The sequence below is a fragment of the Helicoverpa armigera genome, chromosome 9 (genome assembly GCF_030705265.1).
Source record: "Helicoverpa armigera isolate CAAS_96S chromosome 9, ASM3070526v1, whole genome shotgun sequence".
NCBI lineage: Eukaryota > Metazoa > Arthropoda > Insecta > Lepidoptera > Noctuidae > Helicoverpa > Helicoverpa armigera.
This window is the reverse complement of record NC_087128.1, coordinates 11,333,064-11,347,753: the sequence shown is the minus strand read 5'-3', so window position 1 is coordinate 11,347,753 and position 14,690 is coordinate 11,333,064. Positions and strand designations below refer to the sequence as shown.

Here is a 14,690-nt window from a genome sequence, read left to right as displayed (position 1 = left end):
ATAGAGTTCAGGGGAACGTTAAAACGGGTAGTAGAAACCAGAATTTCATAGACTACTTACTCTTCTACTACTTTGGTCCAGGTAGCTGGGTTGAGGAGCTCAAAGTTGGTCGGCAATGGCACCAAATAAAAATGTCTCTTAACACATTGAACAGCTGTCCCTATCTATCATTAACAATCTAATCAAAAATGTATATTTAACAATGAAACCAAGTGAATCATCAATAATAATTAAAGTCTTAAGATATCTTAATTAGTAGTATTCAGTTATGCAAGAATTTGTTTTTATCATTTTATCATTTCAATTATGTTTGAGTCACTTGCAAGAAATGTTTTGATTTTTATTAGCTTTTTTATCGAAATAATAATTTGAATACCTTCATAAGCGTAATTTGGGTCTCGTGATTAGATTGTATTTTTTTAATAATACCTACTATATTAACATTCGACTTCAATTAAAAAGGAAAGACATGTAATCAAAATTTAAATTACGTAATTTGGTGTACCTCCGCCTCCAGTCATTTTCCGATTTAAGGGTGCGTCCACATCTGGCGAATGTGCCGCGAATGTGCAGCTCGCGAGCCGTTTGCGAGCTGCCCGCGAGCTGCGCGCGTACATTTTTGTTCGTGCGCCGCTTCTGCGCCGCCGACGCGCAGTTCGCGCGCGACCTAAGCGCCGCACGCGAGCGGCGCGAAGGCGGCGCGCGACGCGCTCTTTATTACATAATAAACGGAACTGTAAGGGTGCGTCACACCCTAAGATTACGCCCTTTAAAATTATTTGACTGACAGTTTGTCAGTTTCCATGGTAACCAAATAACCATCTAAAAAATTACATCTCCAGGTAGAACATGCACGCACACACTCCTCTTCGCACAGCTGATCACACCAGACGGCACGAACCATGGTCTCCACGGCTTCCTGGTGCCAATCCGCAACCCTGACACCTTGGAGACGTACCCTGGACTCATTGTGGGGGACATGGGGGAGAAGATCGGAGTTAATGGCATTGATAATGGGTGAGTGGACTTATTTATTAAGTTTTTTATGAAAGATAGATCGAATTGTCAACAAAGGTTTAGTTAGAATATAGAGTGAATATAGAAGGCGCCAAACTCTACATCGGTTCAGAACTTCATGCGAGACGCTGCGTACATACCATTATTAGGTATCCAGTTTACAGCAAAACTGCGCGAGGGGATAGTCACATGAGCGTGGCTGTACTTGGACGTTAGTTGCGAGCCGCCATTAAGTTTGGCAAGAAAGATAAGGATAATAATATTTTTCTTAAGCTTAATTTATATACAGAAAACCCAATGACTTTCCTGCATATTGAATGCAGTACTTAGTCACTCATTCTTTGGACTACTGAACAGCTGATATAAGGATTTTTTTTTAAATCACTTTAATTCACAGTACTCTTTATTCAAAAGAATTATGAGTTTCATTTTGATATTTAAAGTGCATTTTCCTTTTAACTCCTGGCATTGTTTTCAAGTTGAATGATCGGAATCGTTTTTACAAAAAAATCGTTTATTACTAACAATTAACATTAATTGCCACACTATCATTTCTGTCTATATTTTTCGTGACTCGACCACGTGCATTAAATATCTTCTGCCCAATAATACTTAACACACAGCGCATACGGTCTGTTGCTATGCGGCTATTCGAAGCATCCTGTTGAGCCGTTAACCCCGCATTCGATTAAGTAATCTATAAGGATAGGACTAGGGACCCATAAGTGGATAGACGGACATAATGGATCGACTGGGTTGCTTAGTAACAGTTCTTTCGCACTGGTGGTGTTTTGTCACGCGTAGCATAAAACACACTGCAGACTAGGCCGAGAGTTGACCCGAAGTTTACCAAATTATTTTAAGAAAATCTTGATTCCAGTAAATGTTTTCAGTCTGTCTGAAACAGCTAAATACCTGATCTTTGTAAGTTGAAAGTTTGTATTGTGCTCGGGTACTCTAACCTCCCCGGACGGAATGTCATACAAATCCTTCACTAAGGAGTGACTTAAGTAATCATTAAATGTCTCTGAGTGGGGAGGTAAGTGCGACATATTCTGAGCGGCAAAATCGATACGAATTCTCCAAATATATTGTCATGATTTTGCAGAAAAGTGATGAAATGTAATACTTTTTACTGAAAGATTACGTGTACTATACTTATCGATAATATAATAATTATGAACGTGTCCACTATCTATCGATAAGAATATTGCGAAGAAAAAATATCGTTAGTCACAAAGGACATCTTATCGAGTATTACCTCTATACATATACCTGTAGGTTCAATCACCTAACAACGGTTTTAAATCCTAGTACTAGTGTAAAAGTTTCTGAAAATACAGGATTATTCAGCAATCGCACTTGCAATCACTATACCAACGAAACAAAGAAACTAGGAATTTTGTTGCAACCGGCCCTAATCAGTTGAATGCATCCCCTCCTCCATTTAAAAAGTTGGTAAAACATTTCTAAGTATTTTAAAACTGGGCCATATCTAAGATAAACAATAGGCTTACAAATGACGCATTTTTGTTGTATTCTTTGAAAGACCGCTTTTCTTTCAACAATGTTTATTCATAAAATTGATATTTTATCTTTTTGCATCTTTTCTCAAGTGGTTTCTGATTATCATTCAAGAGAATTGTTATCTTATTCCGATATTATCTAAATACGAATCTCTTATGAGGAAATGTCGGCCTAAAAGTTATTTTCCACAGTACATTTCTAAGTATTGGAAATTATCTAGTGAATCACTGTTTTTTTGCCCAATTATTTATGTAACAATGATAAGACTATTCCATAGTCCAAAGTCCATAGTTAAAAACTGTGAATAATCAAGCTCATGTAGTCACGAGTTCAAAGCATGTAACTAACTGAAAAACATAATGAGAGTAATTTATCGAAGTCCATCTCTGGCAAAAAATGTTCAGTTCTCAGTATCATGCAAAGTCCAAAGTCCAACTATTTTATATTCTAGCTTTAGCTTACGGTTTCACCAGCATCCCGAAGAGTCTTGTCCGCGCATCTGGATAAAGAAAAGTCTGAAGCATCCTCTCTTCTATCATTTAAATGGGCTATGGAACACTGAAAAAATTTATCAAATCGGCCCGGTAGTTCCTGTGTATAAGGGAAATTTGTTCTTCACCACTCCTTCTCCCCAGCCATAACACTAGGAAGTGGTGAAACACTGCCGGGTTGACGTGAAGAACTGCTAAAAACTAGCCTAGTTTCAAAAAGCGTTTTTGACTTGACTTTATAGCATGTACAAACCAACAAACGAATTCTACGGCTTTGTAATATTAGTAAAGATACTCTTGATATTTTTTTTATCAAGTAACTTAGTCATATTTTCGCAACTACTTAGTAGGTTAGCATTATCAAGGTCGCTATTATCAGCTACGCGAGACTTTTGCTCATTTTTTTATCGTTTTCTAAGTATTTATTTATGATCGTTTTTATCAGTTATCTCTAACGGCACCTTTAATGTAGAATATTGGTATATTATGTAATATATGATGTGGAACTATGACCAGGTCAAGCGGAACTAAAATAAGGGCGATTGGAGACAGTGGGATGGCTGATGTCTTAAATAGAGGGACATGATTATGTAGTCAATAGTCAAAATCCAAAAATGCCGACCCCAAATGATATTGGTATAAGGGCAGGAACCTGATGATGAGTAGAAAATCATTCGATCTTCTATGATATATCTACTGGGAAGAGATAAAATAACTATCATAATATTACTATTGGCTGTTTTTCGTGATTTCATTAGCGTTTCGTGTAAATTACTGCGCATAAAATAAGTACCTATAGCCTATATCACACGAATTATTTTAAAGCATAAAACGTGCATCATCATAACATAAAAGTTAATATTACATTTTTTATCAGATGTATTTCCCAAAAGTAAGGAAAAAGATAATCGCCTGATGCAATACACATAATTTTAATCTCCATAATAGTTAAATGAGTAATACTGAAATGCTAAGAAATACTGGTGACTCAGAACATGTAAATAAACATTATGACTATAATTTATTGATAAACGTTGTATGTACTTGAGTAGGTACTACTTTCCTCTTATCTTAACCTTAATCTCAAGTTTCAGTACTTAATGATTATTATCTCAGGACAAAAATCCTTGGGTGTGAATTGTTATTATGTGAAACGCAGCAAAATTGAAATTATTATATTTAACTTTTGATGGATTAAGGAAGGAAAATAAAGCAATTAAATTTAAGCCTTGTAATATAATAATAATTTTATCGATATTGCGATCAGTTATTTTATTTTAGCTTATTACTTTATGTACAAAATAAGTGGTGATCAACAGGGCCCATTAAAACAATAAAAAAGAACAGAAACAAAGTCACTTTTACATATTTCATGATACCCAAGACCCTTGATTTAAAACTGAAAGGTCTTCGATAAGTTTCTGCAATGGATAAAAAATATTGTAATTCAAATCCTAGCCTAACATTCTTAAACATTTTTTTTCATTAGTATGACCATCCACATGAATAAAAAATATCAATGAAATTATAAGACAGATAAGGTATCATCAACTGCATTGTTTTAACTAATCTGCCCAAAATTACTTTGAAATATCATCAGTACCTATGTATCATCATTTGGTCGAGGAAAATACTTAATGAAAACGAAACTTATGTAGGTATTATGAATGAAATTATCTATTTATCGTACGATTTATTACATCTTTATAAATTACTGTCTGTGTGTTATTTGATAAGAGTACGTGTCACGGAAATACCAATCAGTAACCTTTTACAAAAATAAAATTTTTAGTAGGTATACCACCCAGTCATTTGATTGTTATTTTATTTCCTGATTAGAATTATGTATATCTTTTTCCTTAGTCAATTATTTTAATAACAAAATCCTCGTCATGTCGCCCTTTCTTTGTCAATTATTTTATTAATATAATCCTCATGTTATTGTGGTCATTTATATGTAATTTTGATCCTAATTGATTTTAAGAACAATAAGACATACATAAACTACCCGTCTTGGCAGTTGGGTAAAAAGGTATAAAAAAAATATCAGCTTTTTTAATGATGATGAAATCTTTTAAACCTAACGTGATCATTAAAAGTACCGTTGACGTAACCTGTTTTGAAAAGCAGCTCAGAGATTTGGGGTGACTGATTATTATATTCTTGCATCCAACTTACTAAACAAGTTTAATTTTCTAGATATAAATGAATATTTGTACTTCACTAAAAACTTTAAATTTGATTTTTTAAAAATCTTTCACTATTAGAAAGCTATGACTGTATCACGGAATCTCGAAGTTCGAAACACCGATGTACGGTACCCATAAAGTACACAAGATCGGTGCACGTGACTTAGAATGTACGCTACATCGAAGTACTGTATTGCGAATGTTCATGACACCGATGTACGGAATATCGAAAGTTTGTGATGCCGAAGAACCTAATATCGAAGGGTTTGAAATGACGATTTCTGTGTTAATTAGAAATATCATCAAGGAATGCTTTAAATATCGTATTGTGATCAATTTCCAGTAGAAAATGCATTGCGTTAATGTACTTGCGTTCAATCTACGAGATCTTATGTTGTTATTCCACGACCTTATTGTTTTCGCTTTTTCGATATTAGGTTCTTCGGCATCACAAACTTTCGATATTCCGTACATCGGGATTCAGAACAATCGCAATCACGTACTTCGCTATAACAAACTTTCGATATTCCGTACATCGGTGTCATGAACATTCGCAATACAGTACTTCGATGTAGCGTACATTCTAAGTCACGTGCATCGATCTTGTGTACTTTATGGGTACCGTACATCGGTGTTTTGAACTTCGAGATTCCGTGATACAGTCGAAAGCTATATTCTCTGCGAGTAGCATAGGTCGTAGTATCGGTACGGGCAGTAGTTCGAACGAGACGCGGTTGGAACCGCGGCAGAACCGCTAATAAAATATAATCTGAATTATCAGACAGTTTTCTGTCTACTCTCACCGTGCAAAGATTCTACCAAAAACCCCAACTAATGTGAACATCATATTGTTCCAGGTTCATAATGTTCAACCAGTACAGGATACCTCGTGAGAACCTCCTCAATCGTACCGCTGACGTCACAGAGGAGGGGGTCTATGAGTCCTCCTTCTCAGACCCCTCTAAGATACTGGGAGCTGCTTTAGAGAACCTTTCGGCAGGTACGTTTTTCAAGTTATTTATATCTACTTAAAAGAAAGACTTCTGATAGCAAGGTTTAGGTCTTTAGATCCTCAAAGGCAAAAAATGCTTGATTTTCTTGGCTATTCTGCGTTGTCTCTATATGCTATAGACCAGAATATCATCTGCCTAGCTTTTTCCCAACTATTTTGGAGTCAGCTTTCAGTCTAACTTGATACTGCTTAGTGCCTTGGTAAGACTGTTGTCAGACTTTCAGGCTTCTGATTAGACTTATACGACTGCCAAAGTTACTATAATGGACATATTTAACGTGTCTCTCGAACCACTATGGATCTCGTTGTGCCATCGACGGTCAGTCCTCTACCGACCAAAACACTTGTTCCCTTACTTTTTGGTACACTTCTTTGCCTTAATTTAATAGTAAAATACATAATTAATAATTAACTTAACTCCCTTCCAGGTCGTATCGGCATAATGCAAGAAAGCTGCCACTCGATAGCCAGCGCAGTCGCCATCGCCATCCGCTACGCGGCCACTCGGACGCAGTTCGGCGAGAGAGACAACGAGATCTCGCTCATCGAGTACGAGTTACATGTTAGTTACATTTATCATTTAGATAAACGAACATTATGAAACGAAAAACTGAACAATTTAAAGATCACTTCGTTGTTCGTCTGTCCGTTTGTCACGACCCTTCATAAGACTGAAATGACAATTGTGATTGCATACAGACAATTACTGGTAAAATGTCTACATAATCTAGTAATCTAGATACTAATATCTATGTCTAAACATACAGATAATTTTACATTGTCCCAACAAACCATGTATGTACATACAAACACTAGGAAATGGATTCTATGCCGTTTAAATAAGGTTCATAAATCCCATCACCTTGAGATATTTTTTATGTCACAATAAAGTTATTTTTGTTGTTCACAGCAATGGCGTTTATTCGGCTACGTAGCGGCCGCAGTAGTATTTAGGATGTACATAGAAAACTTTAGCAGAGTATACCTAAGTATTGTGGAGAAATCTAACGCGGGGATGAAAGTTGATAACTTGGTAAGTAAACTTTTAAAATGACCATTAGGGTCAGTTCACACCGAGACGCGACGCGACGCGACGATACTCAAAGAGGCCAATGATTTCGCGCTGCGCCGCGCTGCGCCGCGCGGCGTTGCGAGACGCATCGCAACGCCGCGAGGCGCATCTTTTAAAATCGTAGCAGGACGACGCCTCGCTGCAAGAAGTCCGATTATAACAAGATCCCAGTCTATCATTATATTTTCAATTGAGCACTCGACCGAACTGCACCAATTCTAAATGAATTCTGGACGGAAATAGTAGAGAAGTCGCCACAGCGCCGCTGCGCCGCGAGAAGCCCATCACCGCTCTTGCACGTCGCTCGTCCGGCGATGCACAGCTACGTCACGATACGTCGCGCTACGCCGCGAGGCGCCGCGCGGCGCCGCGAGGCGCAGCGCTGCGTGGTGCAACGTAATCTGAATTCTCACAATGTAATGTGTATCTTTTCGTGTAGTGAATAAAGTATATTCTGAGTCGCTCTGTGAAAAATGTGCGCGCAGCGTCGCGCCGCGTCGCGTCTCGGTGTGAACTGACCCTTAGACTAGATTTTACCAGCTGTTCCGCTCGCGTCCCGTGGGGACTGACTACATAGCGTTTTATAGGGAGCGACTGTCTATTTGACCTTCTCGACCCAGTTAAACGGGCAACCTGATAGCTCTTTGTAAGACTGATTTCTGGCTTCTGACTTTACGGGTAGTCTGCCAAAGATGTTTATTTACCGTGTCTCCGAATCACGGAAGATCTCGTCAGGACAAGATGGTCATCCACGGGACCACTGCACCAAGCTTTGCAACCAGGATCCGCTTAGCAACGAGCTATGAATCATTATTTCTTTGGCTAAATGTTAATTTTACTATTACAGAGCGAGGCAGTATCAGAGATTCACGCAATGGTGTCGTGCAGCAAGCCGCTACTCACGTGGACCGTGCTGTCTGCTGCACAGCAGTGCAGGGAGGCATGTGGCGGACATGGATATTTGAAAGTGAGTAGTATTTACAAAAGTGTATGTAATCAAAAGAATTCCGGAAGACTGACTGTTTGAATTGAAACTCAGCAATGGACCAGAAATGATAGTATTCTTATGATATGTCTACTTTTTGACAGAAAATTTATATCTAAATCATCAGACGTCTTTCAGATACAAGATCTTGAATGTTTTTTTACTAAAGCGAACCAGAACCGTTTATTATAAATCTATTATAATAAGATAAAATAAACTATACGAAGTTTCTTACCGATTCTTCTCCATGAGACCCACTCCTTGGAATTGTGCAATTAGCTTTTTGTATCAAAAGACTTTTTTAGGCCAAAGAGTTTTTGAGTTTTATACAAATTACAACACAAACTATTCCTCATCTTCCAGGCCGCCAACCTCGGCGACATCCGCAGCAACCACGAAGCGACAGTGACCTACGAGGGCGACAACAACGTCCTCTCGCAGCAGACAGGCAACTGGCTGCTGCGCCAGTTCCAAGCGGCCCGCTCCGGCGGTGCCGTGGACTCGCCGCTGCACACCGTCACCTTCCTCATGGACTGGCAGCGATGGCTGCAAGCCAGGTTCCGCTGCACCAGGACTGATGAGCTCAAGAGTAGAGACTGTAAGTATATTGTTACTTAGAGGGCCACTACAACGTCCTCTCGCAGCAGACAGGCAACTGGCTACTGCGGCAGTTCCAAGCAGCTCGTACCGGCGGCGCCGTGGACTCGCCGCTCCACACCGTCACCTTCCTCATGGACTGGCAGCGCTGGCTGCAAGCCAAGTTCCGCTGCACCAGGACTGATGAGCTCAAGAGTAGGGAATGTAAGTATATTGTAACTACCAGGGCGACAACAACGTCCTCTCGCAGCAGACAGGCAACTGGCTACTGCGACAGTTCCAAGCAGCCCGCAGTGGCGGCGCCGTGGACTCGCCGCTCCACACCGTCACCTTCCTCATGGACTGGCAGCGATGGCTGCAAGCCAAGTTCCGCTGCACCAGGACTGACGAGCTCAAGAGTAGGGAGTGTGAGTATATTGTAACTTGTTGGAACGTGTCCAAAACTGTCTTGAACAGGCTGCGCTGCTCCGAATAAGCTCCGGCCGGCTAGGGAATGTAAGTATTTTTACGAAGAAAGCCTTTGCAGGCTTCTATAAAACGTCACACTAGTTGCATGGTTTCAAAAAGTTGGTCTCATGGAGAAGAACCGGCAAAAAACTCAAAAAACCACCTTGAACTGCGGGCCTTGGCATTGATGGCTCTTAAAAAATATTGATTTTTGTCCAATAATGGGTCAATTAAATTCTGTCTAATGCCTTTGATTGTGTTAATAATATTGGATTTATTTAATTAACTTATATTAAGTTCTGCTTTTAGGCTCGAAATGAAATATTTTTACTCTGGTAAACGATTTAGTCGAAATAAAATGGATTAATATTGCAGAAACTTCCTCTGAACTAATCCTTATTTAGGTGTTCCACAAGGATCAATTGTGGGTCTAATCATGTTTTCACAATTCAATGTATCATAAATAGTTCATCTGTGATGTTTACATCAAAAAACTAAAATTCCTTTTTTTTGTTTTACAGTTATAACAACAACATACAGATGGCTAATATGCTACCTCCTCAAGCAGACTCACGAGAAATACGAAGCAGAGATCGCTAAAGGCTTAACGAAGTTCGAAGCGCGAGCGAAGTCACAAGTTTACAAATGGCGGGACCTTACGAAGACTTATGCGGAGTATTTAGCGATTATATTCTTCCTCGAATCGCTGGATAAGAAGGAGAAGAGTCTACAACCGGTGCTGAATAAGCTGTTTTGCTTGTATGGGCTTTGGTCGCTAGATCAACATCTGGTTGAGTTGTATCAAGGAGGTTATTCACAGGTATGTTGTACTTTATGGGTTATGTTTTTTTTTTTTTTTTATGTCTGATTGTGTTAGAACAATATGGGTAATGACTTTAGATAGAACTAGCTTCTGCCAGCGGTTTCACCCGCATCCCGTGGGAACTACTTCCCGTACCGGGATAAAAAATAGCCTATAGCCTTCCTCGATAAATGGGCTATCTAACACTGAAAGAAATTTTCAAATCGGACCAGTAGTTCCTGAGATTAGCGCGTCCAAACAAACAAACAAACTCTTCAGCTTTATAATATTAGTATAGATTAATGGACATTTAGGATTTTTATATTTAGTTTAATGAAGGGTAACTGAAAAATTCGTCATGTTGAATTTCAGGCATTTTTTTTGTGCTCTAAATTAAGTATTGTTCAGAAAAGTATCAAGATGTTGATCTTATTTTAAATGAATAAGAATATATATTTTTTAAAGTTTCTAGATGATTTTCTGATTGTCATTTTTGTTATTATTTCAAAATCATTTATTGCTTATTTGAAATAATAAAAATTCTATGATCTTATTTTCCGTATGTTTATCTGTTCTCAGGGTGAATCACTAGCCCGGTTACTTCGTGACGCGATACTAGAGCTGTGCAGCGAGCTGAAGGGCGAGATCGTGAGCGTGGTGGATGCGCTCGCGCCGACTGACTTCGTGCTCAACTCCGTGCTCGGCAAGAGTGATGGCAATGTGAGTTATTTACTGTAAAACTGTCCTTCATCAGATTTAGTACTCTAATACATAAATATCTTACTGTTCTATGATATAAATTGAAAAACCCTCGTTGCCTTAAATTGGTTGAAAATAATAAGCCATTGCACATTCATAATAGCACTTAGCCATTTGTAACACCTACTCTATACATTGTGGAATGCATATAAATAATATGAATATGACTACACAACTAGAATGTCACAGTTTTGGGGTATGTTATAAGTATCTCCATATTTTAGCCAAAATAATGGTCGAAATAGCTTTTGTTAAAATCGTTCTTACATCTCCGATACATTTACGCAACAGTTAACGTCGTATCCTATTATCATTAGGGAACAAGTTAAATTTTCTCCAAGATCTAACAAACACTTTTTCATCCCCAGCTTTACCAAAACATCCAGAAAGCATTCTTCAGTCAGCCCGGAGCCTTCGAACGTGCCCCCTGGTGGCGCGACGTCGTCAACCTGCCCAGATCCAAGATATAAGCACACATACATACATACAATATTATATGTACGGTAGACCGCACGTCAGTGGTAACTGTCATGCACCTTAACTCAATAGTAATAAGTACGATTTTCCTATAAAACTGTTACCACTGACCTGACGTTGACTGTACATAGGTATGACCTAAACTCTGTAGTTTAGATAAACTTGAGATATAACGAGGCCGATCAAGAAAAAAATTAAGCATTAAATGCCAGTCAAAAACTTTAGTTTTCAGACCCAAAAAAATGTCTAAGAATGTCCTCGAAATACTCAAACGTTACGTTGACTTTTAAGTACAGTTAGCAGGTCAACTTACCCGAATCTCTGTTTTAGCAATCGAACATTTACCTTCCACTATTGTAATAAGGTTGAAGATCTATTGAAGAATTAAATAAACTATTTATACGGATTTTTTCGCGGTTATATTAACTAGTTAATTCCGACGTTTCGGATCCTTTACACCATCCATGGCAGACTCTAACCGCGATAAAATCCGTAAAAGTAGTTTATTTAAATGCCTAATATTCGCGTAAGCGTAAAAAATCAATAAATCTATTGAAAAATGGGGTAGGTTGATACACTGTCTGTATTTCTTAAATGAATTTTTGTTTTAATTCTAATTTACTTAAGATATATTTGAGCTTTTATCATAACTGAGCGGCATTTGAGTATTCCGATGTACGAGTATATTCCTGTAATTTGAACAAATATTTTGTTACTTTCTGGGTCAGGCTCAAATCAAATACTGAGATTATTTGGTATTTTACTATATTAAAATTGTATTAATAATATGAAAATCAAGTTTTTTAGAGGTGCCTCATAACAATGCATTTAGTTTGCGTTTACCGTACAAATACGCGATAGTAACTAACTAAACGTATGGAGGGTCATAATATATTATATTTTAAATATCATGTGAGATCATATTTTTTAATATAAAAGCACTAATAGTGCCGCTAGAATCGCTTAGTTAAATAAATATATTTTATAGTGCACAATAGTTGTGTCCAAATTATCGATAATTCTAGATATATTTTATCGATTATTTTACGTTTCAAAATAGGTATATGGTATACCATATTTTAATTTAAAGTGGTGTAAAATTATTGTGCACTATAGAAGAAATGTTTTAGAATATAATAATCGATATACTTCAAGTAACGTTACCTTGATATAGTATTAAATATTATTTTGAACACTGCCTAGTGCTGTTAAATGTAGGCGATTATCGATAGATTAGGCGAATTTATTTTATCAAATCGAAAAGCACTTTCAATTCTACTTTAATGGATTATACAATTTATTTTATGGGTTTTATATATTTTTCTTTTTAATTTTTAAGCCATTTTTTTCATAATGATGATATATTTTTTAATTATTTTTGTGTTATATTAAGTTCATACGGCTTTGGTTCTGGTGATTAATAAATACATATTTTAATGGATATACTGAGATTAATGGTGTGAGTATTATAGAGTAGACTTCATGTGATTTTATCATAATTGTATTTTTGTAAAAGGCTCTGTAAAATAATATTTATCTAATAACCCCAGGAGGGTTTATTTTCCTCGCCGTATGAACTAGCAAACAAATATATTTAGTAAGAGTATTATAATAGCGAGCATTTTATTTTTATTAATTTATTGATGAAGAAGACCTCAATAAAATATTGTTAAGTAATCATTAAATATTTCAACTTTAAGCGTAGTATCAAGAGTCACATTAATTTAGTGTGTACAGTACAAATTATTATTATTTATTTTTCTGGCATTCGTTAAATGTATTTTTTTAATAAACTTTTTTTCTCTATTCTGTAGAATTTCAATAAGATAATCAATTTGAAGAATGAACATTTTAAAACGTGCATTGATGCGATTGCGCAATGTTTGTTGTATTTATAATATTTTAACGAAATTGGTACTATGTAATTAAATTAAATGTAACATTTATTAATTAAAATGATAAATCGATTGAGTATTGGACCGTAAATATTAATCACAAAGCATCTTTCTCTGACATTACACAACTATACATATAAAACAAATATATGTATTTGCAGATCAGTTAACTCCTATTTCTATATACTCCATTCGAGTAGGTACTTAACTAAAGCTAACAGTCTTGATAGGACTTATTAACCAAATACATATGCAACAGATAAAATAATGCTTGAAATAATGTTTCAATTGATTAAGTAAATTTTGTTACTACATATGAATTGATTTTTAACCACATTTTATTTTTAAACGTGAGTTTTTATATAAAAGTTCTATCAAGATTGCTTACCTCTAGTTCCTACTGAAATGAACTATCGGTCAGCTAGCTAATTATCGATTTTAATATAAAATTAGACGTGTATAGTTGTACCTTCCTTCTAGAAGTGCCTTCCTCTTGTAAAGTACCTTCGTGATGTCATGTTATGTAGATTGTGTAAGCTAATGTTTATATGGAACTGTTGATTGTCAAATATAAATGGAGTAATAATTAATTTGGTTTGTTTTATTGAACCAGTCTATTGAGCTTTCTCTCTTTATTTACTTACTTAGGTAAGAGACCGAAATATAAGGTGTGTGGCTTATGTTTATGCAGTGCCGGTTTTAACTCTACCAGCGCCCTGGGAGAAATTTCTATGACGCCCATAATTTTAAACCCCTACGAAAAAAAAATCCGGCCTAGAGCGTGTCGTGTAGGGTTCCGCAGTTTCCCGAGTATAGCCCTTACCTAATAACACAGGTCAACAAATGAAAAAAAAATTTCGTGCCGCGATCTCCTTAGTGGTTTTGTAGTAGGTATGCATTGGCATAAATATTTTTTTACTACATGTAGTTTTGTGTCTACCCTCTGTTTTTATACAACATGTAACTTAATTAACGCACATCCTGAAATTAGTTTGTTCAGAATCGTTTAGTGAATCGATTTATATCATTTTTAATATAGGTAATTTTTTATCCCAAAAATAATTAAAACTACGGAAATTATTGTCATATTAACCCTGTACAGTCAAAACAAATTCAAATGGACCGTAACTCAAAGCAATAAGACTTCGTGTATTGTCGGCTTTTTCCGTAGTTTCGTTGTGTTGTGTCGAGTCGAGCGGCGCGCGGTGCGATATTTGCGTGCGTAGTAGTATGACCAAAAAGTTCTCCAAGAATTGGTATAACTAATTTAGTAAATAACAATGCATAAACATGTTAAATTAAAAATTCAGTGTGTGTATTATGATTATAACATAATATTCTAATTGGGGTGTTTGAGGGTGTGCGTTAATTACGTTACATGTTGTATATATTTTTTGTGACTTATCCATAATATTTTTTT

At 36.6% G+C, this 14,690-nt stretch overlaps 1 protein-coding gene across 2 annotated transcripts in view; it reads left to right on the top strand.

Annotated features, from left to right (window-relative positions):
* The window catches only part of LOC110369711 (peroxisomal acyl-coenzyme A oxidase 3), a 28,245-nt gene extending 14,385 nt beyond the window's left edge, over nt 1-13,860 (top strand). For both annotated transcript variants that reach the window (XM_064036219.1, XM_064036218.1), the window contains exons 6-14: nt 843-1,017; nt 6,082-6,224; nt 6,665-6,798; nt 7,147-7,269; nt 8,156-8,275; nt 8,657-8,891; nt 9,859-10,157; nt 10,719-10,859; nt 11,267-13,860. In XM_064036219.1, coding sequence (XP_063892289.1) covers nt 843-1,017; nt 6,082-6,224; nt 6,665-6,798; nt 7,147-7,269; nt 8,156-8,275; nt 8,657-8,891; nt 9,859-10,157; nt 10,719-10,859; nt 11,267-11,368 — 1,472 coding nt within the window. In that variant the 3' untranslated portion in view covers nt 11,369-13,860. The remainder of the gene's footprint in view (nt 1-842; nt 1,018-6,081; nt 6,225-6,664; nt 6,799-7,146; nt 7,270-8,155; nt 8,276-8,656; nt 8,892-9,858; nt 10,158-10,718; nt 10,860-11,266) is intronic.
* The last annotated feature ends 830 nt before the right edge of the window (nt 13,861-14,690 follow it).